This window comes from Rhizomucor pusillus (genome assembly GCF_041956525.1).
Source record: "Rhizomucor pusillus strain CBS 183.67 unplaced genomic scaffold VTP01scaffold_3, whole genome shotgun sequence".
Lineage (NCBI taxonomy): Eukaryota > Fungi > Mucoromycota > Mucoromycetes > Mucorales > Lichtheimiaceae > Rhizomucor > Rhizomucor pusillus.
In genome coordinates, this window is record NW_027192145.1 from 2,028,978 (window position 1) to 2,051,774 (window position 22,797).

The following is a 22,797-nucleotide window of genomic DNA, read 5'->3' on the forward strand; positions in this document are numbered from 1 at the left end:
TCTGCACGTGTGTCGTGCGTGGCGTGATGTATTTCGCGCAATAGTTGGAGGACAGTAAATAGGAGTAGGAGTCACAGTACTTGGATGACAGGAAGCGATGCGTTTAACCTCCCTTGAAACTTGTGTACAAATCGAATCTCACACACTTTTTCCCATGTAAACTAGTAATCACTGTATATGTACATCTACCATCCTTGTTCATGAAAGCATCGCAGGTCAAACGTGTAACATAAAATTGTCTTGTACAAATATGATACTGTATTGAATGATTGCGCTATTTCTCGCATCAAGATGCACATAAATATGATGACAAGATCGTTTTACAACATAGTAGTTAGCGAGGCAGGGAGCATTGTCTGCAACTCCGCTTGTTGTTGCTACTCCCTTGGCACTCCTTGCTTGGCGATCTTTTGGGAAGCAGAATATTTTCGTATAAAAGGAATAGAATATTTTGAATCCTTACTTGCTTCTTCACCGAGATAATATACGAAATGCGATCGATCAGTCCCCTTGTCCTTTTGGCAACGTTGCAGATAGTAACCGCGGATGGCTTAGTTCCAATAGATATCAAAGACATGTTGTTCCCAGCACCACCAGTGCAAGAAGGGGGAAAGCCTCCCAGCGTGCCATTGTCATTCATCGGCGGTGTGGTAGGCATATGCAGACTTGTTTGCCAAGTTTGCCACAATCGAAACATTTCATTATTAAAACTCTTTTGCAATGAAACGATCAGCCTACAGCTAAATTTTCTATGGGTATGTGCTAATAAAGCTCGACTCAAATGTATGCTGAAGGATGTTAACTTTAATACGTAGGCACCCCTCCTCAAAAGTTTACGGGTATTTTCGACACAGGTGCACCTATCACCTGGGCTGTCTCTAGCGAGGTACAGGGTAAAAACGCCTGTTGTATGTAAAATATTAACACCTTGAGGGCAGTGTACGCAAAACGATTGCCCAAATGTTCCCGCAGATCAGAGATTCAACCGCTCAGCTTCCACGACGAACACTGCCTTTGACTTGAGATACGACTTTGTATACATTGACGGAACGCGTGTTACCTTGAAACCTGAATTGGTACGTATAGTAAACGACAACAAACGTCGCTGGCTAATGTTATCGATGCTTAGGATACAGTGACGCTCGCTGAAACCATCGAATTTCCCCGTCATTTCATCTCTGAAGCCTACGTAGTTAGCTATCCTCCTGGATTCATACCAGCTGCAAATGCTAGAATTGGTGCAGGCGCATTCAGCACAGATATTTTCAACACTGCCACGACCAATGTGGGCAATACAAAAGCAACGACTAATGCACCCAAGACCGATACCCCATCAACCAATACGACTCCCGCTGGTGGTAAGAGAATTATAATAGTTTTTATAAAAGATTATTATTAATGCATCGCGTGCTGTGCTTAGGCATAGCTCGTCGCGCAGGTAAGTGACATATAACTCAACCTAGGAAGGGTAAAAATTTTGTACGGAAGAATTAAGACGTCGTGATATTTCCATTAGCCGGTGATGATCGGATGGCTACGGGCGCTTCATCTTCAGGCTCACCGACTTTTAAGAAGCGTGCCCCCTCGGATGATGGTTTCCTGTGGGTTTTAGGCACCAATCCGGAAATGTATACAGGAACGCTGTATGACCTGCCTCTCGTGCCAGCCTCCTCCGCCAGCATGTCGTCTCCTTTTTGGAATGTGCCGCTGTCAGGTCTGCAACTGAGCAGCGGAAGATCATTCCCTCTTTCCAACACCTACGGCAGAGTCTCGTCCAGCATACCTTATATCCTTGTTCCTCCGGACCTAGCAAAATCCATAAACCAACAGCTGGGTGCAATGTACGACTCTCAGCTCGGCCTATATACCTTGCAGTGCTCAGCGCAGCAATCTGCACCCAAATTTATCATTCAGTTCGCTGCAAGCGTAGATGCATACATCCCTCCTCAGCAATATATTATCCAGATGGACAGCGGACGCTGCTACTCGGCGATAACCCCGAGAAAAGACAACGACCACAACATTGAACTCGGTGGACCCTTCTTCCGCTCATTTTACATTGAGTATTCTTTCGCTGACCAAGAGATCTCGGTAGCTAACAGCGCAGCCAACACTGGCGCTTACGTCCAACCTTCTTCAACCCAACAGCAGTAGTAATAACAGTAATTTAGAGTATTTGTACAATGTACCTCACCACGCAGTGTTAGTAAAGCGAGTACCAATTTTTGATGGCTTTTTTTTTCTTTGCCAAAGATTTTTCTTTGTATTTCTTTTGATTTTTTGATTTTGATTGCTACTTTACTTTACAGGTGAAAAGAGAAAGAGATAGAGATAGAGAGAGATAGAGATAGAGAGAGGATATTTCTTTCAGATAAGGAGATGTGTGAACGTGGTTTCGCCGAATAAGATATACGCATACAACTACAAACAAACATATAATATCTACGCGGAGCTCCTTGTCGTCTGATCCATGTTCATGGCATTCTCGCCGTTGTTGTTGCCGTTGTTACCAGCACCGCCAACAGCACTGCTGACAGAAGCAGCCGCACCTGGTGCTTGATTGAGCACTTCGTCTAAACTTACGTGGCGAGACAATTCGTTAAAGACCTGAACAAGATAGCTTTGTCAGCAAGACAGTTTTGATTCTAGTTCATCCACAAACTCACAGTTTCATCCACGGGTATAATGGATTTGCGTCGGAACTGTTGATATTGCACAGGTGCAGTCTCAAATTGTTGCTGTATATGAACGACGTTTTGTTAATATTAATGCGACTTGCAGATAGGTTTTCCCGGTCGTTTCTATCAATTTACCATATCAGGATGGATAGCATCGGTATGTTCAGCCGCGTGATTTGAGTCTGCATCTGTCTCCTCGTCTGAAAGTATATCATCGTCTTCTTCTTCTCCATTTATCTCCACATCCATCATATCTCCAGCTTGAGACTTGGGTGGGAATGAATAATCATCAGCACCGGCCTCATCTACCGCTTCCTGAGGTCGAGACTTGAGCATTGCAACTTTGTGTTGCAGTGCTTTCCAATTATCTTCACGTTCCTTCCTTTTTTCGCGTTCCCTATAAAACAGATAATGAAACATTAAATTAGTGTGGGACGCATGGATCTCCGAAATTGCTTACAATTGTCTCTGAGCCTTGTATTGATTTGCGCATTCGTCAAAGAGTTTGATATTAATATCCATGCATAGCTTGAGAGCAGTAAATACTAGACTCAATATAGTTCTATTAAACCAGTCATGTTAGTGTCTTTTAAGCAGCTGGATGATGCCTGATACATACTTGTTCCAGTGTGTCTTTGAAGTCTTATAGAGAGCAGGGAATACGATAGGCATGATGGTATCCATATTTTCCGCCATTAGGCTGACGATATAATCGTTGTTCCAGAAATAAAGCGCCCGTTCAGCAACCTAGTCGCTCATTGATAAGTTTACGTGTTTCCAACATTCTGTTCCTAATTCCCACTTGCCTGAAAATGAGGACTTGAGACACACTGCGCCAATTTTGTAAAGACGGGAACCATAATTCGTTGGAACTCGTATGCATCTATAACATCAAGAATCTCCTCCAGCTCATTAAGGAACATAACCTCTTTAGGACTGTTCACCTTGGGCCAGTATCGCAAAAGTCCCATCACCACCTAATGCAATATACATCAGTTTCCAGTTAAAGAGTTTTCCCCATTTGCCTCATCATAAAAATTACCTCGTGGGTCAGCGTTTGATCTTTTTCTAAAAACTGGACGACGCAGTATGCCAATTGAGGATGGTACAGAACAAGCGACTTGACCTTGTGAAGAGGGATCAAGACTCGCATCAAAAAGATCTTGTGTTCTTCTTTAAGCGGCAAGGCGAAACCATTAATAATGCTGCCAAGAATTTCTAATAGCTCTGCAACACCATTGTGTCTTTCGGTTTCGTAAATGAACTGGAAAAAGATATTGTTGATGGATCTTCGTATAAACGCACGGAGGTTCAAGAATTTGCCGTAAAGCCTATGCAGCGTTGTCTTTAAAAAGTCGCGTTCTCGTGGATCTTCACTATCGAATAATTCTAGCAACTAGATACAATGTTATATCAGACATATCCTCTTTATCGGTCATCGTCAAACGGAACTAACCTGTAATATAAATTTCTGATCAATATGCTTTTTGGCGTAATTAATGTTGAATTCGGGAGACTCCAAAAATCGTAAAAAGAACTCGTATACAATTTGCAAATGCGGCCATGCAAGTTCCAACACCGGCTCGTCTTCTTCAGGATCAAATGCATCACCCACAGGATTTACCTGAGGAGGAATTGTTCGAAACAAATTTATAGAGAACTAAACGGAAAGGTTATTCACGTCCAACATTGGAGATCACGTTCAAATACAAACCATATTGACAATCTCCGGGTACACAGCTTCCGTCAATACACCGCGATTTATGTTGATATACTCCAAAATCTCCTGCAATGTCTGTCGCTTAATTTCCTTCTCTCGCAGCTCGGACGATGCATCGCTGAAATCAAAAATGACCGTGCATTGTCGGATCTTTTGGATAAAGAGGTCTTGGCGGAGATGAGGTGGAACCTCTGGCACAAACAATGAGAAAAGCTTGTCAGAGATGAAACAGTCTATAAAAGTGAGAGTTGCAAATACCGTGAAACGCAGGCGTCTTTTCTAGTTGGACTTTTTCCTTGACGTAGAATCGAGAAGATTTCTGTCTACGAGGAGCTTTGCTGATGGGTATCTGATCCTTGGGCGCATTCTTCAGACGATTGAGGGGACCTGTTTTGGGAATATCCCGCTCTCCAGACTTGGGATGATGCATAAAAGAAACCGATCCGCGAGGTGGTGTTGTTCGCTGCTGTTGAGGCTGCAAGAAAGCTCGTTTATTTCATCTCTTCCGGCGCAAAAAGAAAACCAAATAATTGGGACTTACGAAATCAGCATTGTCTTCCGCGTTCACAACAACGATCGATGGCGTGTACTGTGGAGACGGTGGTGGATAATTCGGCGAGGCCGAGTCATCCGGCGGAGGAGCTGGTGGCGGTGTAGTAATGTAGTGAGGTTGTTGCTGCTGCTGTTGGTGGGGAGGTGTGCTAGATTGATACGCTCCCTGCCCGACACCGTTAGCGTCGGCGTTGACTGGACCTTTGCTCCTCGAAAGCTAAAGTGACTCAGTCAGCACATGCCAACCAACGAAACACTCAATTTAGAACCGCTCTTACAACTCCTTTCCATCCTTTCATGGTGAGGCTTAACGTATGGAATCTAATTTCCAGACTGTTACTCGACAAACTTGTTTCATCTCTGAGTTTGACCGAGATGAGCTTACCAGAGGAATTTAAGCGCAATGTGGACAAAAGAGAATACTGCGTATTTCAGAAGGAACCCTTTAGAGCTAAAAGGACTGTGGAAGGAGAGGAAGTGCTGATGGAAGCAAAAAGAGAGAGGTGGACTAAAGGGGAAAGCGAGAAAATAACTTTGTGGTGGCCGTTGACCTGCTAGGAAAAGGGGTAGCAGTTTCCACTCTGTCGTCGTCGGGGTTGTGCAAGACTTGAGACTTCACGAAAAAGTATTACTGCAGCAGTCGTTGGTCGCATGTCTAGATCAGTTAGTGATTGTGCATTCCATGCTCAGTGAGAGAGGAGTCCATTTACACAATCAGATTAGCTACTGTTTATTGGGGGTGTAGCGCTCGATATTACTGCCACGGTATCCAGAAACCATGCCCAGCACCTGTCTCCTTTGTACACGTCGAGCCCAGGTAGCCTGAAACAGACACTCGGTGGAGTAGGCCGCAACATGGCAGAAGCAGCGTTTCGAACAGGCATCAATACACTCCTTGTCTCAGCAGTTGGGAACGATGTATCAGGGAAAACAGTCAAGTATCAAATCAAAGCCCTGGGCATGGTATGTCTCTTAGAAAACTCAGGACCCGCAATTATTTAGTTACTGATATGCTCCAATTCAGGATACAAAATATTTGGATACTCTGCCAAATCAATCAACTGCTGTGAGTGAAGAGTGGATCAGCGTCGCCGGTATAGTGAATCATTAAACGGATCCAGTAGGTCTACAATGCTATCCATTCAGGAGATGGGCAACTCCTCGCGGCAGTAGCCGATATGAACATTTTTGATGCTATCAACCCATCTCGAGTGGAGCAAGTCATTGCTACGGAGAAACCTTACCTCGTGTGCTTTGATGGCAACATTACGTCTGAAGTTATGGCATCTACCTTGAAATCCTGCAATGCACTGGGTATCCGAGGTACAGTGGGAAATAGCTGAAGGCAAGTTTTACACACCAGCTGATATATGTACTTGTTTTGCCGAATTGTCAGCGTGTTTTGAGCCCACTTCTGTTGTGAAATCCTTGAAAGTTTTTGAACATGCATCGCTGCTGGAGACAAAGACGTTAAGTCTAACTACACCTAATCAGCATGAATTAGAAGTAATGGCGGAAGAATATAAGCTAAGATTGGGTCAAGGTGTATCGAATGAAAAGTCTATATTGCACCACTTTGCCACCAAGGTTAAAGGTAACTAAATACGAACGCCTTGAGCCAAGATACAATTCTAACTGGATCGGCGTAGGACCTTCCCTGGCACTACGCATGCTTCCACATGCTTTGGAATTATCAAATGCTATCCCTCACGTAATCACTAAAATGGGTGAAGAAGGCTGCTTATACGTTGGAAGGAGTGAACAAGTTCCTGTCGTTAAATATTTTGAGCCAAAGCATATCCTTCCACAAGATGTCACAAGCGTAACAGGTGCCGGAGACAGGTAAGTTGCGTATGAGCGTTGCCTTTATTCCCAATGTTTCTTAAAAAATTCTTGCACATAGTTTCGTTGGAGTCTTGCTTGCCAATTTGACTGCGATGGCACCCGCCTTTCCCGAGGATCCATCTGTGTGGAAGAAAGTTATAGATCGGGCGCAACAAGCAGCAATTCTGACGCTAAAATCAACTATGGCTGTTAGTCCTTCAATAGATAGTAAATTGCTGTTAGCATCATAAATTCCGGCTTACTAGCAAAGATCGGAAGCATCATTGCATTTGTTCATCGATATCTGATCGTCTTTTTGATGCTTGTGCAACCAACCCATTCGAATGACAATGACACATTCAGAAATTTTCATATGCTAACGGCATGACAGTAAAGAAACTGACCATTTGAAAGATTAAAAAACGCACAATGCTGCTCCTTGTATGCTGCTTTGGACAAGACCCAAAGATCAGACTGTGAGCATCCCGCTTAATGGATTATCCTCTTCTTAATAACTGCTTTTTTTCGAGTTTCAGTGTGCGACGACGATGAGCGCAAGAATGATTTGCCGTCGGGAAAAAGTCACGACGGACTTTTTTGAGATCCAGGTAAAAGAGAGAGGGGTCCCGCGAAGGATTGTTTTCTCCACCTCTTTCGAGAAAAAATGTTCGCTGCCTCGCGTGTCCTCACCTCCGTTGCTGCTAAGCGTGCCTTCTCTACTTCTGCTGCCAACCTCTCCAAGGTTGCCGTCCTCGGTGCCTCCGGAGGTATCGGCCAGCCTCTTTCCTTGCTTATGAAGGAGAACCCCCACGTCACCGAACTCTCCCTCTACGATATCCGCAACACCCCCGGTGTCGCTGCTGACTTGAGGTTCGATATTCTTCCCAGACTATCTATAAAGTAGCAGGAAACTAATTGACATGCTTTTGTTTTTTCATTTCAGCCACATCAACACCAACTCTACTGTAAGTGTGCTTCTTTTGGGAAGAGGTGGGAAGCTTGTTGCTGATACCGTTATCGTGTTTTTTAGGTCAAGGGTTACACTCCCGACAACGACGGCTTGAAGAACGCTCTCGAGGGCGCTCACGTCGTTATCATCCCAGCTGGTGTTCCTCGCAAGCCTGGTATGACCCGTGACGATCTCTTCAACACCAACGCCTCCATCGTCCGTGACCTTGCTGAGGCCTCCGCCAAGTGAGTCAATCAAATGATAGATAGTCCGTGCTTTGAAAGTTGTTGCTTACCAGATTTCAGGTACTGCCCCAACGCCCACTTCTTGATCATTTCCAACCCCGTTAACTCCACTGTTCCCATCTTCGCCGAGACCTTGAAGAAGGCTGGCGTCTTCAACCCCAAGCGTCTCTACGGTGTCACCACCTTGGACGTTGTCCGTGCCTCGCGCTTCGTCTCTGAAGTCAAGGGCAAGGACCCCAAGGATGTCAAGGTTACCGTCGTCGGTGGCCACTCTGGCGTCACCATCGTCCCCTTGCTCTCCCAAACCGGCTTCGAATTCACCAAGGAAGAGCTCGATGCCTTGACCCATCGCATCCAGTTCGGTGGCGACGAGGTTGTCAAGGCAAAGGACGGAACTGGCTCCGCTACTCTTTCCATGGCCTTCGCTGGCGCCCGCTTCGCCAACTCTGTCTTGGAGGCTACCGTTGGTGGCAAGAAGGGTGTCATTGAGCCTTCCTTTGTCCAATCCGACCTCTTCAAGAACGAAGGTGTTGAGTACTTCTCCAGCAACATTGAATTGGGTCCCGAGGGTGTCGAGAAGATCCACGGTCTCGGTGAGCTCTCTGACTATGAGAAGGAGCTCATCGCAAAGGCTATTCCCGAGTTGAAGAAGAACATCACCAAGGGCAACTCTTTCGTCCAGTAAATAGATTCTCCATCCCCCAAAAAATGCAATCCTATCATTTTTTTCTTCCCTTCCCCCTCGCCCATGTGTATTCTCACGATCGATAGGTCGCAAAAAAAGTTAGAACACCTGTGTGTCTATATTAAAGCTGCTGCCATCGCGCGCACTTTGTAAACATAAAATGCACTTTTGGACCCCGCCTTTGCTTTTTCGTTCACATTAGCTGAAATGGAGGTGTCGATTGAAGACAAGGTCAAAATCGCATGCAACTTTCTCCTTGCTAGTCCACCAGGAGAAGTCAACGACGTCTTTAACGGTAACAGCACCCACCAGTGCCCAGTAACCTGCACTTTGGCTAACAAACCATCTCGGCCGCATCAGACGTTCGTACCTTGGTCGACAATGATGACGCCTTGCAGGACGACATTCTACAAGCACTCGAGCAATACAACACTGAGCAGTTAATAACGGTCGTACCTCCCGGTTTGGATTACGAGGCAAGCCGCTTTCCTTGTTAAAATGCATATCTCTTCAAGTGGTTAAACGTTGCAGATATCTAGGTCATTGTATCCAATCACGGACGCGTGGATGAAGCCCGTTATCTCGACCCTCGATCGAAACAATCCTTCAAGTTCGACCATATGAGACTTGTACGCTCCAAATTTTAGCATCAGATGACCGTGAATAATAACATATTTTTCGGTATTTAGGTCGCCTCTGATTTGGAAATACACGAAATCCAAGAGTCCATCGAAGCATTAAGAGCAGCCGTGGAGACTCATGTTTTGAAATACGTACAGGAACATTATCCGGACGGAGTAACGACGGTCTACGCACCGTCAGAAACTCAAATCGTCGTTGCAATCGTTGATAACAAATATAATCCTAGCAACTATTGGTAGGGTTTCAATACGCTTGAGAGTCCTGAGCATATAATGTGTCTCATGCGATGTTGCTAACAGGAACGGCCGATGGTTGGCGACATGGACTCTTGATACCCAATCTGGTGATCTTAGAGGCAACACCAAGATTAACGTACACTACTATGAAGACGGCAATGTACAGTTGAACGCAAATAAGGAGCATGAAGCCAAGATCAATGTCTCTGAGGTAAAGAAGAAGGATGATGGCGATTATCACATATTGCTATCACAGTACACTGATGGTGACTGCAATAGGACGTCGAGCAATTAGGACAGGCGGTCGCTAAAGAGATTGCTGCGTTCGACAGACGTTATCACACTTCACTGAACAACAGCTACACAGACCTCGCCGAGGATACTTTTAAGGGTCTGCGTCGAGCACTGCCCTTGACACGCAACAAACTGGATTGGAACAAGATTTTGAACTACAAGATCGGAAGCGAGTTGGCTCAGAAATAACAATAAAGAAAGCAGACATATTAAGGAAGTTGCTGTTTTTGCTGTTGCGTGATATTCATATTTACAAAATTTACGACTGAAGATCAGCAATGATATCGTCATACCATGTACTATATACTTGGCGGTGATGTCGAACAAGGACGTAGAGTCGAATGCACAGACGCTCGAGCCGTTTGGAGACATGTTCTAGACCATAACTGACTAGCATTTCCCGAGTAACAAATCGACCGGTGTGGAGTTGAGAGCGAATGACTGATGCGACGCGCCGCAAAAGCAGCGAGTAAACTGTGTCCGTATGCTTGAGAGTCTTTTCAACCATAGATCGTATCAATGCTTTGCGTTCTTGGCTCACAGGTAGTGACCGTTCGAGTTCGGCCGAGAGATTATCGATAGTTGTGGATCCATCGTCAAGCATAACAAAAAGCTTGCGTGAGAGTGCTTCTAGATCTTCCGAGTAGCCAAATCCTTTTGCAAACATGAGCAACGCTGCTACTATAGTCACAGCTTGAGTTTCGTTCTGGAAAATAACCATGCGATCAACATCAAGCAAAAGTGTCTCTGGGCAAGTCAGGCGCGTTATTGGTTCCGGTAATTTTAACAAGGAGATGAAAGCTTCTTCGAAAACTGTGTTGGGTCGTGGTCGGTTATTCTTGTCTGGGTTGATGTTCTCCGGATTGCGTTGCTCGGCAGCTTCTTCAAGTCTTTGGAGCGATTTCTGCAGCCAACTTCTAGTCTTGGCAAGACCCACCGCGTTTTGTCTAAGCGACTCTGCAAATTTCTTTTGTTCATATTCAACAGCGATAGGTGCCAGATGAGGACGCAGCGCACGCAGGCGGTAATTGGCAAGATCAAGCGCCATATCATCCAGCAATTCTAGAATGCCCCTAAGCTGCTGTACCGGGTTGCGTTGTCGTTCAATGGTACGAATCGTTTCATCGCGGACAGGCGCGCACATCTGGCGCATAGTCTCGAGGATGTAACGGAGCATCCCTGACAGATCGAATACACCACGCTGGATCTGTTGCTCGATAAGAGCCACGTCAATGCCTTCTGATATATTTGCATGAAGCGCGCTGCTAGGTGGTACCAGGGATAGCAAGCGCTAAAGTGATCTCTATTTTTAGCTCATGACAAAATCCAAACGTATGTTTATTTCTTACCTCTCGCACATCGTTCAGCAGCGTAGGTATGGACTTTTCGGGATGCCCATCTTGAAGCTCTTCCTGCACTCTATCAAAGAATGCTTGCGTTGCTATTTTGCGAACACGTTCTTCCAGTTCAGACTGAGGCTCCGGCTTTTTCAGCTGAAAGTCGGGGTCAATGATGATCTCGTGCGCCAGTTGCTCGTTCGATACACCAGACGCAGGAGCGTACCCATCCAGCAAACGAGCAAGTTGCTCCCCTGCAATGACACTGATAGGTCCTTGCACGGTGGACGGTTCTGCTCTTTCGTGGCGAGGCGTAGGCGACGGTGGTACCGATCTTGAAATAGATTCATCATCGGTGATGGATAAATTTTCCATTGCTTTCTCAGCTTCTGCTAACTGCTCGACAGCGTCGGCCCCACCGAGACTCTTTATGCGTTGCTTGACCTGCTGTATTTGCTGCTCCAACTGCTTGTCAAGGCCTTCGGCCTGACCTTGTTCGCCGAGAGAATGCTTGAGACGTACCAGCTCGAGGCAGTACGTGGACATGTTGGCGATCAGCTGCTTGGTATCTTTGGACTTCCACGATTCAAAGAGTGCGTAGTAGTTATTCCAGCATTCTTCAAAGGCCATTCTGGCAAACAAGCTGTCGTTGGAGTCTAGCCATTTTTCAAGACGGCGTAGCATCTCTTTGGTTGCCGCTAGCAATTGCTGGAGATCATGTTCATTACTCATCAGTACAGTGTTTCGGGGGAAAAAGAGCAAGGAAAAAACCAACAACAAATATTTGTTGTCTTACCTGCTCTTCTTTTCCAGACATATCCTGGAAGACTTCACGAGGACACGTGAGCATCATGTAGGCAGACAGCAGCACACGGGCTTTGTGTTTACAGTCCTTATCACGCAAAGCAAGTGACAGGAGCTTTGAAGAGGTCTGGATGACACGTTTGCTACGCAGCAAGGTGGCCAGCTGATTGAATTGCAGCCATGTTTCCTTTCTTGACGAGGAGGGAAGATTGAGCTCACGGAAAGCGGCGACGCGTTTCCGAAATAGCTGTGTGGCAGCAGTGGAACCCGTGACAAGAATGCGTGATTTCGGCTGCGTGAGCAAATGCAAACGTCTAAGGGCATGTCACCGAGTTAACACACCGCTGCTCCTCCTTCCATTTTCTGCACCGCTCCGTCCTAACCTGGCATGAGATTGTTCCAAACGGGTCTGCAACGATTGACGCAAACGTTCTGCATGAAATATACATTATCCCAAAGCTTCTCTTTTTTTGCGTATATTTTTACATGTCATTGCTCGGCTAATTTACCTTGCTCTGCTTCGTATCGCAAGGTGTTCTCGCGGGCGATAGTCTTTGCTCTCTCCACAAGCTCCTTGCTGGCTATGCGCCGCTGTTCAATATGATGCTGCCGCTTTAACTCGGCAACTTGCAATGATTGCATGAAAATAAGTCGCTGAGCATCTCTGCGTGCTTTGACATCCTTTGCAACTTGTTGTACGGCAAGGAACTTGCGACTGAGTTTGTCTCGTCTATCCTGCAAAAGGGCTTCCCGCTTTATCTCGGCTTCCTCCAAGGTTGAATTGTTGCCGCTGGTGCTGCGAAGGAAGCGCTGCTCTAGGTGGAAGGGCTTCTTGGAGGCCTGCCTCAAGGAAAAGGCGTCGATAACATAAAAGCCAGAATTGCTTCTTTCCATTATTGTAAAGTGGGTGGAAGGGAAGAAAAGAGAAAAGAAGGAAAGAAATAATCAAATTCCCCTCCAAAGGGCCGAGATACCATGCAATTTGTCCTCGTGACACCTTGAAAGCAAACAGATTTTGGTTGCTATGACGACTCACAAGCAGGTCAACGTCCTCCTCGTAGGACAGATCTACTTCGACACCATACTCGATGTCGACCATTTTCCCGAAGAAGACCATAAGCTGCGTGCCAAGGGTATGGAACAACGTCTCGGTGGCAACACTACCAACACCGGCACCGTTCTTGCTCAGTTCCCGCGGTTCAAAGTATGGTGCATGTCTGCTATTGGAGCAAAGGAAACATCAGGGTAATGTATGCGCTTATCATTGCTGCAGACTCCTCGGCAAGCCGTTGGTCCTAAGTCTATATTTAGGCAGTTGACAGCGCAGCTGGAAGAGAGGGGGATCAAGACCGAATATTGCACCCATCGTAGCAAAGCTTCCACGCCGTCCTCATACATTATCCAAAGTCGCGCAACAGGATCTCGAACTATCGTTTCTTGCAGCATGTTCGTTGTGAAACATGTTTCATGTATGCTATATGTAATATCTAATACAATGCAGGATCCAGGATCTTACGTTGGATGATTTCAAGAGAAAGATCGAGATTATCAATACTACAAAAACGATGTCTCTCAACTTCGAAAAAAGCGTTCCATTCAACTGGATTCACTTTGAAGGAAGGAACGTAGACAATGCAGTTCAGCAAATTGACTGGATCGATGCCAAGGCGACAAAAGAAGGATGGCGATCGAAACTTCATATATCAGTTGAACTCGAAAAACCAGACAGAGAAAACATTGATGCATTGATGCCAAAGGTCGAAAAGAGGACATACTTGTTTATGTGATTGATCACATTACTCACACGCGATCGACAACAGGGTGATGTTGTCTTCTTTTCAAAGTTATTTGCCGAACGTCGAGGATACAAAGATCCAAAGGAATTCCTGTATTCGGTACGAAGCAAATGCAAGCCAAGGTAAAATAGCGTCATTGTCAATTTCATATGTCAACTTGCCAGTCATGACTGAAATCCCCCGATTTCACTAGCGCTATCTTGTTCTGTACATGGGGAGCAGACGGTGCCGTGTGTCTATCACCAGCAGGACAGTCTCTTCACGCTCCCGCGATCCAAGTCGAGGTGGTTGATCCCGTCGGCGCTGGAGATACGTTTATTGCCGGGATCATTCACTCTCTTTCACGAAACATACCCTTAAACTCTTCGCTTGAATTTGCATGTCAGTTAGCCAGTCGCAAAGTGGGGCAATCCGGTTACGACGGTCTGGCGAATGGAATGCTTCAATCAACCTCGTTCCAACCCAGAAGTTCCATATCATCCACATCCCCCTTGATATCACAAAGCAGCAAATACAAGTAGGAGAGCTTTATAGTAGAATGTATCATTAGGAAAAAGAATGCAGAAATGAAAAAGGAAGAAAGTCTAATCTAGTTGACTATTGTTTCCACAGCAAAACCAAAGAAGCTTCTTCTTTTTCTTTGGCTTTTCCTCGGACGGCCTTGCCGCTTCTTGCCCTTGCTGTTGCTCTGTCGCAGTCGCTTGCTGCTGTCCTTGATCGCTGGACGGAGCACTGGTAGCTGGAGCGACTTCTTTGGCTCCAGGTTCGGCTGAAGGTTGCGTTGCCTTGGTGGCAGCTTCGGTGGATCCCACAGCGCCGGCTACAGCTCCACCAGCGACCGCTCCCGTAGCTACAGCAGCTGCAGTTGAACCACTTGAGGTAGGCTCATGTTGTGTTTGTCCCTCAGGATTCGTAGTGGTGATGACAGGTGTTTTACTTTCAGCATTTTTTGCTTCGCTGGATGAAGTGGTAGGTGGTACCTCAATAGCAGCAGCCTTCGTTGTTCTTGTTGAAGCAGCAAGTTTGCCTTTCAGGTAGGTATTAAGAATAGCTGCAAAATTCGTTGCTTGATTCTTGGCTATTGCTAGCTCAGTCTCACTTGGCTGGCGGGATCCATCGCCGTTGGTGACTGTGCCAGCACCGTAAGCGGAGCCGCCGATAACTTCGTTGTTATCAAACATGGCTGCATTGGCGAAACCGAAAGGAACATAAATCATGCCGTGATGTGCAAAATAGGTCACTGCATTCAACGCTGTTGTTTCCTGGCCGCCGTGCTGCGAGGCCGTCGAAAAGAAGGTTGCGACGAACTTGCCAGCTAGCGATCCCTGCGCCCAGATTTTGCCTGTCGCATCCAGTAATCTATCAAGCCGAGTATAAATATTTTAGAAGCTAATGCAGATTTAGCTTGTCAAGTCGACTTACGCTTTGATCTGAGCCGGAAAGATACCGAAACGCGTAGGGATACCAAAGAAGATCCCATCTGGCTCGGTCAGTTCTTGGGCCGTGATAATGGGTACGTCTGGTTTGGCAGGAGCGTGCATTTTCTCGAGGATGCTTTCCGTCAGCGTCTCTTGGACTTGGAAAATTTTTGCCTCCACACCATTCTGCTCGAGCGCTGCAATAACTTATTAACCAGATTGACAGACGGTTATCGTCAAAGATATTCACCTTCTTGGATGGCGAGCGACAGTTTATAAATGTGATGATAAAGCGTGTAGATGACAATGTAAACCTTTGGTTTTACGTTCGCGTTAGTGCTGCTGCTGTCAGCCATATAGTGGAAGTACCGGGAACAGAAAGAAGAAAGATTCTCCTACAAACACAACCCGCGCTCGGCAAATTCTTGATGATTTTTCTTCTTGCTTGTTCCTAATAGTTTGTTGAACTCTTTGTCTGAGACATTTTGTTGACACAAAAGGATAAATGCATACTCTGCCAGCGAAATACTGTTTGCTCACGACTTAAAAACAGTTGCCTTTGATCGACCTATCATTGAGTTCTAACACAACCGTAGTCACCATCTAGCATAAGATAGGTGGTATATCATACGTACTAATTTTATGCACACCATACGTTTCGCTCTTTAGTATCCGGAAATGCGAATAAGCGTAGCTGCTGACGGACATATGAAAAGCGCATGTTTCAATGTATCAACAATGGATGCTACAGTAACAAACTTATTAAGTAGATTATGGAGAAAGCGATGACGGATGTACGAAAGTGCCTCCATTCGCATCAGGCTTGTTTTCATAGGAGACATTGTGTATACTGCATTAAATGCTTTTCGGGGAAAATTCGTCCTGCTGCGTGTCAACAAGCTTGTTGAATCCCTTGTCTCAAACACACGAACTTGCCATATAAAACCTAAATAGAGGGAGAAGAGCTATATTTTTCTTCTGTTTCTTGCTCACCATGGCTGGTACAGTCTACATTGTCATTTACACGTTATATCATCACATCTACAAGCTTGCACTCGAAATCCAAAAGGGTCTCGAGGAAGCTGGTGTCAAAACCAAGATCTTTCAAGGTAATCCGAAATCTTGTCCTATCCACTCTTTACTAGGTATCACTGATAAAAGAGATGCGCTACAGTCGCAGAGACCCTCACAGATGAGATTTTACAAAAGATGCACGCACCTGCAAAGCCAGACCTTCCTGTCATCAAGGTGGAAGAACTTACCGAACCAGATGGTATCATCTTTGGTAAGTGCATGATGTATACAGCGTAATTACTCTACAATAACATTTAAAAAAACCAAGGCATCCCAACGCGATTTGGTACCATGCCTGCCCAGATGAAAGCGTAGGTTTTCTGTTGCATTAAAAAGAATGGCGATAGAAAGTTGGCGTTAACGTGTTCTTGTCTTGGCATAGATTGCTGGATGCCACTGGGAAGCTGTGGGCGACGGGTGCTCTTTCTGGCAAATTTGCAGGAACTTTCTTTTGCACTGCATCCCAACATGGTGGCCAGGAAACAACTGCGCTCACGACCGTCACATACTTTGCGCACCACGGAATGATCTATGTTCCTTTTGGTTTCGCCCATACTGCATTGTTCGATAACTCTGAAGTTATTGGCGGATCTGCATATGGCGCCGGTACAGTCGCGTAAGTGAAAATATGTTCTTCTTAAGGTCATAGCCTCGAATTCCAATTGATCTAAACCTTTGTTCAAAAGGAACGGCGATGGTTCCCGTCAACCCACAGAAAAGGAATTCGCTATTGCAAAAACACAAGGCGAAAACTTCGGCAAGATCGTCTCTACTTATGTAGGCGGCAAGTCTGCCTAGATTATCCTTTGTTTCTACAGCAAAATCCTATTAGCTTTGATATAACTTTGCCCAGTAAGATCAGCTAGCTCTTTCCGTTGATACATTTAACTATTTCAAACAGCTTCTTTGCGCTGACAACGAGGTTACATAAGCGAACAATACATATTAGCAGCTTTGCAAATAACTGGAACATGAAAAGGAATAATAAGCAAGCACTAGCATCTAAGAATACAATGGGTCTATAAGTCGTTGAGCATAAAGAAGATACATATGATGCTACCGAGTTGTGAGGATTACTTGCAGCAATATCCAATTCGCTTTCGCCTCGTGGCACTCGCATCTTTTTCGCTTGGCCATTTTAGGACATTTGCCGTTCCTGCCAAAAGTGGCTATCCCGGATGTGGGTTGTTCTCGTTCCATGTCTTGGTCTCGCCACTGCAAATGACGAGTAGCAGCAACGGAAGCGCAGTGACTACGAACAATAAACAGCAACGCGATGCTGCGATTGGTTTTTCAGCGTGGAAAGCTTTGCCCAATCCGCTAATGCCTTCTCGTCAAACTGATCATCAGCTGGATAAGACCTCTCGAGATTATTTGCATTCGCTTCTCAGGACGTGGGTCACGCAGGCTCAACTACCACCAAAACTCACTACTGCCATCCATTCTATCTTGCTCCGGTTGTGTCAAGTCTGGGATCAAAAGGCAGCAGCGCTTGAAGAAGAAACACACGACAATAATGCGCTTACCAGGTCTATCTACGATGTTGTGTATCTCGAATGCCTGCCTTTCAAGAACTTCAACGAATCTCGATTTTTGCGAGAAACGCAGCATGGCGACCCATTGTCCCGTTTTGTTTCTGGTACGGCCGCTCTAAGTAACATTATTCCCCAAGTTAGGGACAACTCATGAATGAAAATTGATCTTAGATCGTCTTTTGAGAACACCATTGTTGGATGGATTTACAGGCACGATACGACTGTTTGGCATCTCGTCCAGCATTGATCAGCAATTGCTTGCAAAAATCATCGCAACAGGCATATATACGCTGTGGAGCATGTGGCTAGAAACCTCCGTCATGCGGGATCATCATATTGTATATCCTTCACCGTCTAACAGTCAAGGAAAAGAATCATCAAAACAGGGAACGACGCCACAGCTAGCAGCAGCAGAAACCACCGAAAATTCTATCAGGGGCACTCTCCTTCGATGGTTTATGGGCGACACAGCAGCGAGACGAAACACAAAATCTGACAATAGTCGCGGTCAAGTAAAATCTACAGATAAACTAGCACCTACTTTGTCTGTGGATGAAAAGCAGGCAGAGCTTGATAATATACCGCTGGATGATCCGCACCGCTTCAGAAAACTACGCAACCGGCTTGAGGATGCGCACATTTCATCGTCACCTCATGTACACTACACAACGCCTCGTTTGTTATCGCGTTTGCAGGATGAAGAGGATGGTTTTGATACTGTCAAATCTGTGATGCAATTGAATGGAGGAGGCAAAAAGAGACAGTCCGCTTCGTTTGTTGCGAAATCAAAAGAAAATCTACAGAAACGAACGTCATCTATTATCTCGCTTGTCAAAAAGCAAGACAACAAAAATGTTCGAAAGGATGCTGTTCTAAGCAATTTAGCAGTACCTCAGCATATTGCAGCTTATTCACCATTACGTTTGCTTGACCAAACCTGCGACAAGAAGATCGGCTTGGAGCACCTGTATCTGGAGACAAACGACATTGAAGCTTTCGCGAAACATCAAAGTATTGTTCTCAGCGTGACATGCTACCCCGTTGGATGCCCAAATCGCCCTTGCTCTGGACCTACAATGTGCAGAATCAGCTACTTCAAATTTAAGAAGAATTCGTCTGAGGAACATGTGACAGATGCTGACCGTCCACTGGGGGAGATGATCTTACAATGGTGTCAGCAGAGTTCTCTCACTTGCAAAGACCAGCTGCAGGGAAAATTAGAGCACATCTTGCGTTCAGGGCAAAACTCTCCAGAACCTTTAAAGACTTGTAGCTCAGACACAGCAGATACTGCGTCGACTCACAGCATGAATCGAAATACTAGCAAAGACCACCACCATCACTTGGATTTCCATGGCTGCCACCAGCTGATCAAGGACCACGTGCTAAGTTTCTCACACGATACCGGTCGCATCATTGTTTTCTTTGCGAGCACAGACACTGCATCGCGAGTGAATGATAAACAAAATGGGAACAAAAAAGAACCGAGAACCTGTATCGAAATATGGCAGTCTTGCACTGAATGCGACCAAGCGACGCGGCCAATCCTAATGTCTAAGGCAACATTTCAGTTTTCCTTTGCAAAATATCTCGAACTTTTACTCTACAGTGATAAGTTTGCAATTGCTCCCGCTCTCAATTGCCAACATGCATGCGCGAAATCAAACACTATCCATCACTTTCGGGTGCTTGGTATCCCTGATGCGCCTATCGTGAAAATCACATACGAATACGCCCCACTGTACGAGTTACGCACTCCTCGCTTGCAGGTTATCCCAGATGCACCCAGACTTGAAGAGCATACTCCTATCAGCCAGAGCGTCTTGAAACGATGGGCAGCGCAAGCTGAACAAGACGTGAATGACTTTTTTAATCACGTTGCAGCCCATTTATATGTTATGGAGAATTACGTTGCTGCTGAAACCAAGAGAGAAACTCGATCCTCGTCAGCAGATCAGAAGCATAGTAATCAATTACAAGAACGACTCTCTCAGTTTAAAAACGAGCTGTCTTCATTGCGTAAATCATTGCTGCAAGACGAGAAAGCACAGTTACTAGCAGAACTGGAAAAGACTCCTATCGATTGTCTCAACGATTTTCGCCGCCTTTATTCTTTCCAAAGCTCGTCAATCTTGACCCGTTTACGAGAATGGCAAAATTCGTGGTGTCCAGACTTGATGGCTGAGTGTACCTGGGAACCACCAGATTACATGACAGACAACAAGATCCATTGTTTTCCTGGATCGAGTATTCTTGTACGCCAGGATGAACCATCTTCTATCATTGCATATACCCTAAGGTTAGGAACTTTTGGCTTACTACAAATCGATCGTGATCTACATAGAGGCAACGTGAAACTCACAGAACCAAAGTTCCATTGAATACCTAACAGAATTGAAACATGCATTACCTGTTACACCAACAGACCAAACAAGAAATCCTACTCCACCAGAGATCCCAGCTGGAAAAGACAAAAGCGACAATGTAGTTGATGGATATTATTCTACAATCAGTCGCAAATACGTTGCGCCTTCGACTGGTGCTGCAAGCGAATCAGCATCTTTCCGCACGATGGTCATGGAAACCGTAAGGGCAAATGCAACCGAACTGCAGTATCACCAGCAACGCCGGCTACAGGGCTTACGCGACCGTCTATCAGGTCACAAGCACAAAAATGATTCCCATCCCTCTAACGACAATATGGTTCAGAGGACGATGCATGCAGGTGTCACCGAAGTTAAAATGACAGCGCAGTATCCATCCAAAAATAATCTCTCAGAGAAACCTTTACCACCAATTCATACCGACAACGAAAATAATACCAATGATGTTAAAGCAGAGGATACTATAACCGATACTTGTGAAGACACTCCCAGTCCTCATATAAAGCACAGTAAGCTTTTGATAAAAACGCCTGACTATGGAGAAATAAATGTGAGCTCATTGTTATCGCATGCACAGAATACATCCACAACGGCGTAGAGTTCACTTGCATAGTTTATTACGCTGAAGAATTCGAGACATTGCGCAAACAAAGCGGTATCGATCAGTTGATGGTGCAATCTCTTAGCCGCTGTACGGCATGGAATGCATCCGGAGGCAAGAGCAAGAGTTACTTTTACAAATCAAAAGGTTCGTGTATACTTATCATTACCATATAAATCGTATACATTTGGCTTATCAAGGCAAAACATTGATAGATAATCGACTTGTTATCAAAGAGATGATGAACGCATGGAACAATGTCGAGAAAGAATCTATCCTGAAATTTGCACCCAAGTATCTGGCACACATGCGGCAATCTGCGGGGTCTCCCAGTCTTTTGGTCAAGATATTTGGGTTCTACACTATTCGGATAAGAAGCACATCCGATAAGCGCACTCTACTTAATCTGGATGTACTAGTGATGGAACATCTATTTTATGGCACCGGACCGAAGCTGAGCATGGTGGTCATCTGATCACATATTTGTTTGTTTGTTTGCTAGATAACTGAAACCGGATTATAGATTTTTGATCTCAAGGGTATTCGAGATCGCCATGTGGACGAAATACGGAAACAGAAGCAAAACGATATGACTCTTTGGGACGGCGATTGGCTTGATGGTTGTACAAATAATCTAAAAATGGATTACACCACAATTTGGCAGCTTACACCGTCTATTCTTTTTATACAGCTTACCGCTTGGCTTTTCCTGTGAACGAACATTCCAAGGCGCTTATTGAAAAATGTATCCGTACAGACTCCGAGTTTCTTTCAAAGAGCAATATTATGGATTATTCTCTTCTAGTCGGCGTGGATGAAAACAAAAGGGAACTGACCGTCGGTATCGTTGGTAAGTAAAATAGCAGGGCGCCACGCGATATGCACCACCGTAGCACCCGTGCCAACTCGTGGTATTTTAGATTTTATTGGCGCGTACACCTGGTACAAAAAAGTGGAATCTAAAAGCAAGTCCACGCTTCATCCAAACAAGGAGGTTACAGTCCTGCCACCTGAGCAGTACAAATGGCGGTTTTGCCGCATGGTGGATGAATATTTTGTAGCAGTGCCAGGTACAAAACGAGAACCATTAGGGTTACAGAAATCGGTAGTAAACTCACACCGATCTCTAGATAAATTTGACCTGGTCGACGACGAGCATGTCTGGTCGAGTGCACTCATATAAAATGCCAACATGTCGTACGACGTAGTATATTGACAAACGTGAGACAAATGCTCTCATCGATAACAACCATTGGCTCGTTTAGGTTCTTGTTTAGAGAAACACACGATTGTGGCACAACACGCCACTGCCTAGGAGAGAAGAAAAAATATATCGAATGTAGATTGTAGAGTTATTGCGGCCTCCTCGTGTACAATGGTGAAATGGATATTTGAAGATATTGAAATACGTGCTTAGTCAAGCGGCGGGGTTATAGATAAAGCAGATGCGAGCTAAACAAAAGATCTTTATCTTCCCGCGGACATGCAGGGCAAAAAATCAAGAGATCGACGATCAACATCAGGGACAGCGTGATGCTTACCTTTTCAAACAACTTTGGCTGAATATGGTATCCACTGATAAAGACACATTGCTAGCAGCAATGACCTCAAGAGGGAGAGAGAGGAAATGCATATGCTGTCAATGACATATTATTTAAAAAATGCGATTGTGCCTAGGTCACCGGCGCCAACCCACGGATATATCTAAAGCAGCAGCAGCAAAAACAGACTCTATGGATTATGTCATCATCAAAACACACTCACTCTGTGAGCCGCCAAACTTTGTCTCTGACCCTGTGATTGATACATGCTCCTGTGGAAGGACAGAAATTAAGGAAGTTGACGATAAGATTCTCAAAAATTCTCATCACTATGTAATTCCTATTTTCCCTCTGTAACACTGCTTAAGGTCCTAAATATTCGGTATGACAAAATGAGGTTCATCCGCGATGGTCCCTGTCTTAACTATTTATTTGGTGATTATTACAGCCTTCTGCAGCATTCGAAAATCTCATCTATTGGA

General features: G+C 45.2%; 10 protein-coding genes across 10 annotated transcripts; 7 read left to right on the forward strand and 3 right to left on the reverse strand.

The window, feature by feature from the left end:
• Nucleotides 1–575: 575 nt before the first annotated feature.
• On the forward strand, nt 576–2,154 carry VTP01DRAFT_7023 (uncharacterized protein; the record flags this gene model as incomplete). Its single annotated transcript, XM_069385990.1, has 7 exons — nt 576–650; nt 734–755; nt 816–886; nt 939–1,076; nt 1,130–1,358; nt 1,421–1,438; nt 1,517–2,154. The coding sequence occupies 7 exons, from the start codon at nt 576–578 to the stop codon at nt 2,152–2,154; spliced, it is 1,191 nt and encodes a 396-aa protein (XP_069243396.1).
• A 288-nt stretch (nt 2,155–2,442) lies between these two features.
• On the reverse strand, nt 2,443–5,249 carry VTP01DRAFT_7024 (uncharacterized protein; the record flags this gene model as incomplete). Its single annotated transcript, XM_069385991.1, has 12 exons — nt 2,443–2,607; nt 2,667–2,738; nt 2,814–3,075; nt 3,139–3,240; nt 3,298–3,425; nt 3,485–3,655; nt 3,721–4,074; nt 4,135–4,338; nt 4,393–4,589; nt 4,657–4,873; nt 4,940–5,167; nt 5,229–5,249. The coding sequence occupies 12 exons, from the start codon at nt 5,247–5,249 to the stop codon at nt 2,443–2,445; spliced, it is 2,121 nt and encodes a 706-aa protein (XP_069243397.1).
• A 352-nt stretch (nt 5,250–5,601) lies between these two features.
• On the forward strand, nt 5,602–7,025 carry VTP01DRAFT_7025 (uncharacterized protein; the record flags this gene model as incomplete). The annotated part of the gene is made up of 7 exons (XM_069385992.1): nt 5,602–5,613; nt 5,674–5,913; nt 5,975–6,016; nt 6,075–6,273; nt 6,347–6,544; nt 6,600–6,792; nt 6,854–7,025. 7 exons carry the CDS (start codon nt 5,602–5,604, stop codon nt 7,023–7,025), a joined length of 1,056 nt encoding a protein of 351 aa, XP_069243398.1.
• Nucleotides 7,026–7,438: 413 nt separating this feature from the next.
• Nucleotides 7,439–8,653, forward strand: VTP01DRAFT_7026 (uncharacterized protein; the record flags this gene model as incomplete). Its single annotated transcript, XM_069385993.1, has 4 exons — nt 7,439–7,644; nt 7,718–7,739; nt 7,805–7,968; nt 8,029–8,653. 4 exons carry the CDS (start codon nt 7,439–7,441, stop codon nt 8,651–8,653), a joined length of 1,017 nt encoding a protein of 338 aa, XP_069243399.1.
• Nucleotides 8,654–8,860: 207 nt separating this feature from the next.
• On the forward strand, nt 8,861–10,014 carry VTP01DRAFT_7027 (uncharacterized protein; the record flags this gene model as incomplete). Its single annotated transcript, XM_069385994.1, has 6 exons — nt 8,861–8,948; nt 9,014–9,129; nt 9,193–9,282; nt 9,343–9,530; nt 9,595–9,742; nt 9,811–10,014. 6 exons carry the CDS (start codon nt 8,861–8,863, stop codon nt 10,012–10,014), a joined length of 834 nt encoding a protein of 277 aa, XP_069243400.1.
• Nucleotides 10,015–10,084: 70 nt separating this feature from the next.
• VTP01DRAFT_7028 (uncharacterized protein) lies at nt 10,085–12,860 on the reverse strand (the record flags this gene model as incomplete). The annotated part of the gene is made up of 5 exons (XM_069385995.1): nt 10,085–11,116; nt 11,175–11,870; nt 11,959–12,280; nt 12,350–12,398; nt 12,476–12,860. 5 exons carry the CDS (start codon nt 12,858–12,860, stop codon nt 10,085–10,087), a joined length of 2,484 nt encoding a protein of 827 aa, XP_069243401.1.
• A 130-nt stretch (nt 12,861–12,990) lies between these two features.
• VTP01DRAFT_7029 (uncharacterized protein) lies at nt 12,991–14,283 on the forward strand (the record flags this gene model as incomplete). Its single annotated transcript, XM_069385996.1, has 5 exons — nt 12,991–13,211; nt 13,278–13,412; nt 13,468–13,723; nt 13,787–13,884; nt 13,956–14,283. The coding sequence occupies 5 exons, from the start codon at nt 12,991–12,993 to the stop codon at nt 14,281–14,283; spliced, it is 1,038 nt and encodes a 345-aa protein (XP_069243402.1).
• A 63-nt stretch (nt 14,284–14,346) lies between these two features.
• On the reverse strand, nt 14,347–15,536 carry VTP01DRAFT_7030 (uncharacterized protein; the record flags this gene model as incomplete). Its single annotated transcript, XM_069385998.1, has 3 exons — nt 14,347–15,121; nt 15,185–15,377; nt 15,431–15,536. The coding sequence occupies 3 exons, from the start codon at nt 15,534–15,536 to the stop codon at nt 14,347–14,349; spliced, it is 1,074 nt and encodes a 357-aa protein (XP_069243403.1).
• A 638-nt stretch (nt 15,537–16,174) lies between these two features.
• Nucleotides 16,175–17,052, forward strand: VTP01DRAFT_7031 (uncharacterized protein; the record flags this gene model as incomplete). Its single annotated transcript, XM_069385999.1, has 5 exons — nt 16,175–16,289; nt 16,355–16,465; nt 16,523–16,565; nt 16,637–16,870; nt 16,941–17,052. 5 exons carry the CDS (start codon nt 16,175–16,177, stop codon nt 17,050–17,052), a joined length of 615 nt encoding a protein of 204 aa, XP_069243404.1.
• Nucleotides 17,053–17,304: 252 nt separating this feature from the next.
• VTP01DRAFT_7032 (uncharacterized protein) lies at nt 17,305–21,957 on the forward strand (the record flags this gene model as incomplete). The annotated part of the gene is made up of 9 exons (XM_069386000.1): nt 17,305–17,893; nt 17,961–20,088; nt 20,162–20,682; nt 20,751–20,921; nt 20,990–21,237; nt 21,298–21,394; nt 21,466–21,624; nt 21,695–21,844; nt 21,905–21,957. The coding sequence occupies 9 exons, from the start codon at nt 17,305–17,307 to the stop codon at nt 21,955–21,957; spliced, it is 4,116 nt and encodes a 1,371-aa protein (XP_069243405.1).
• Nucleotides 21,958–22,797: the final 840 nt, after the last annotated feature.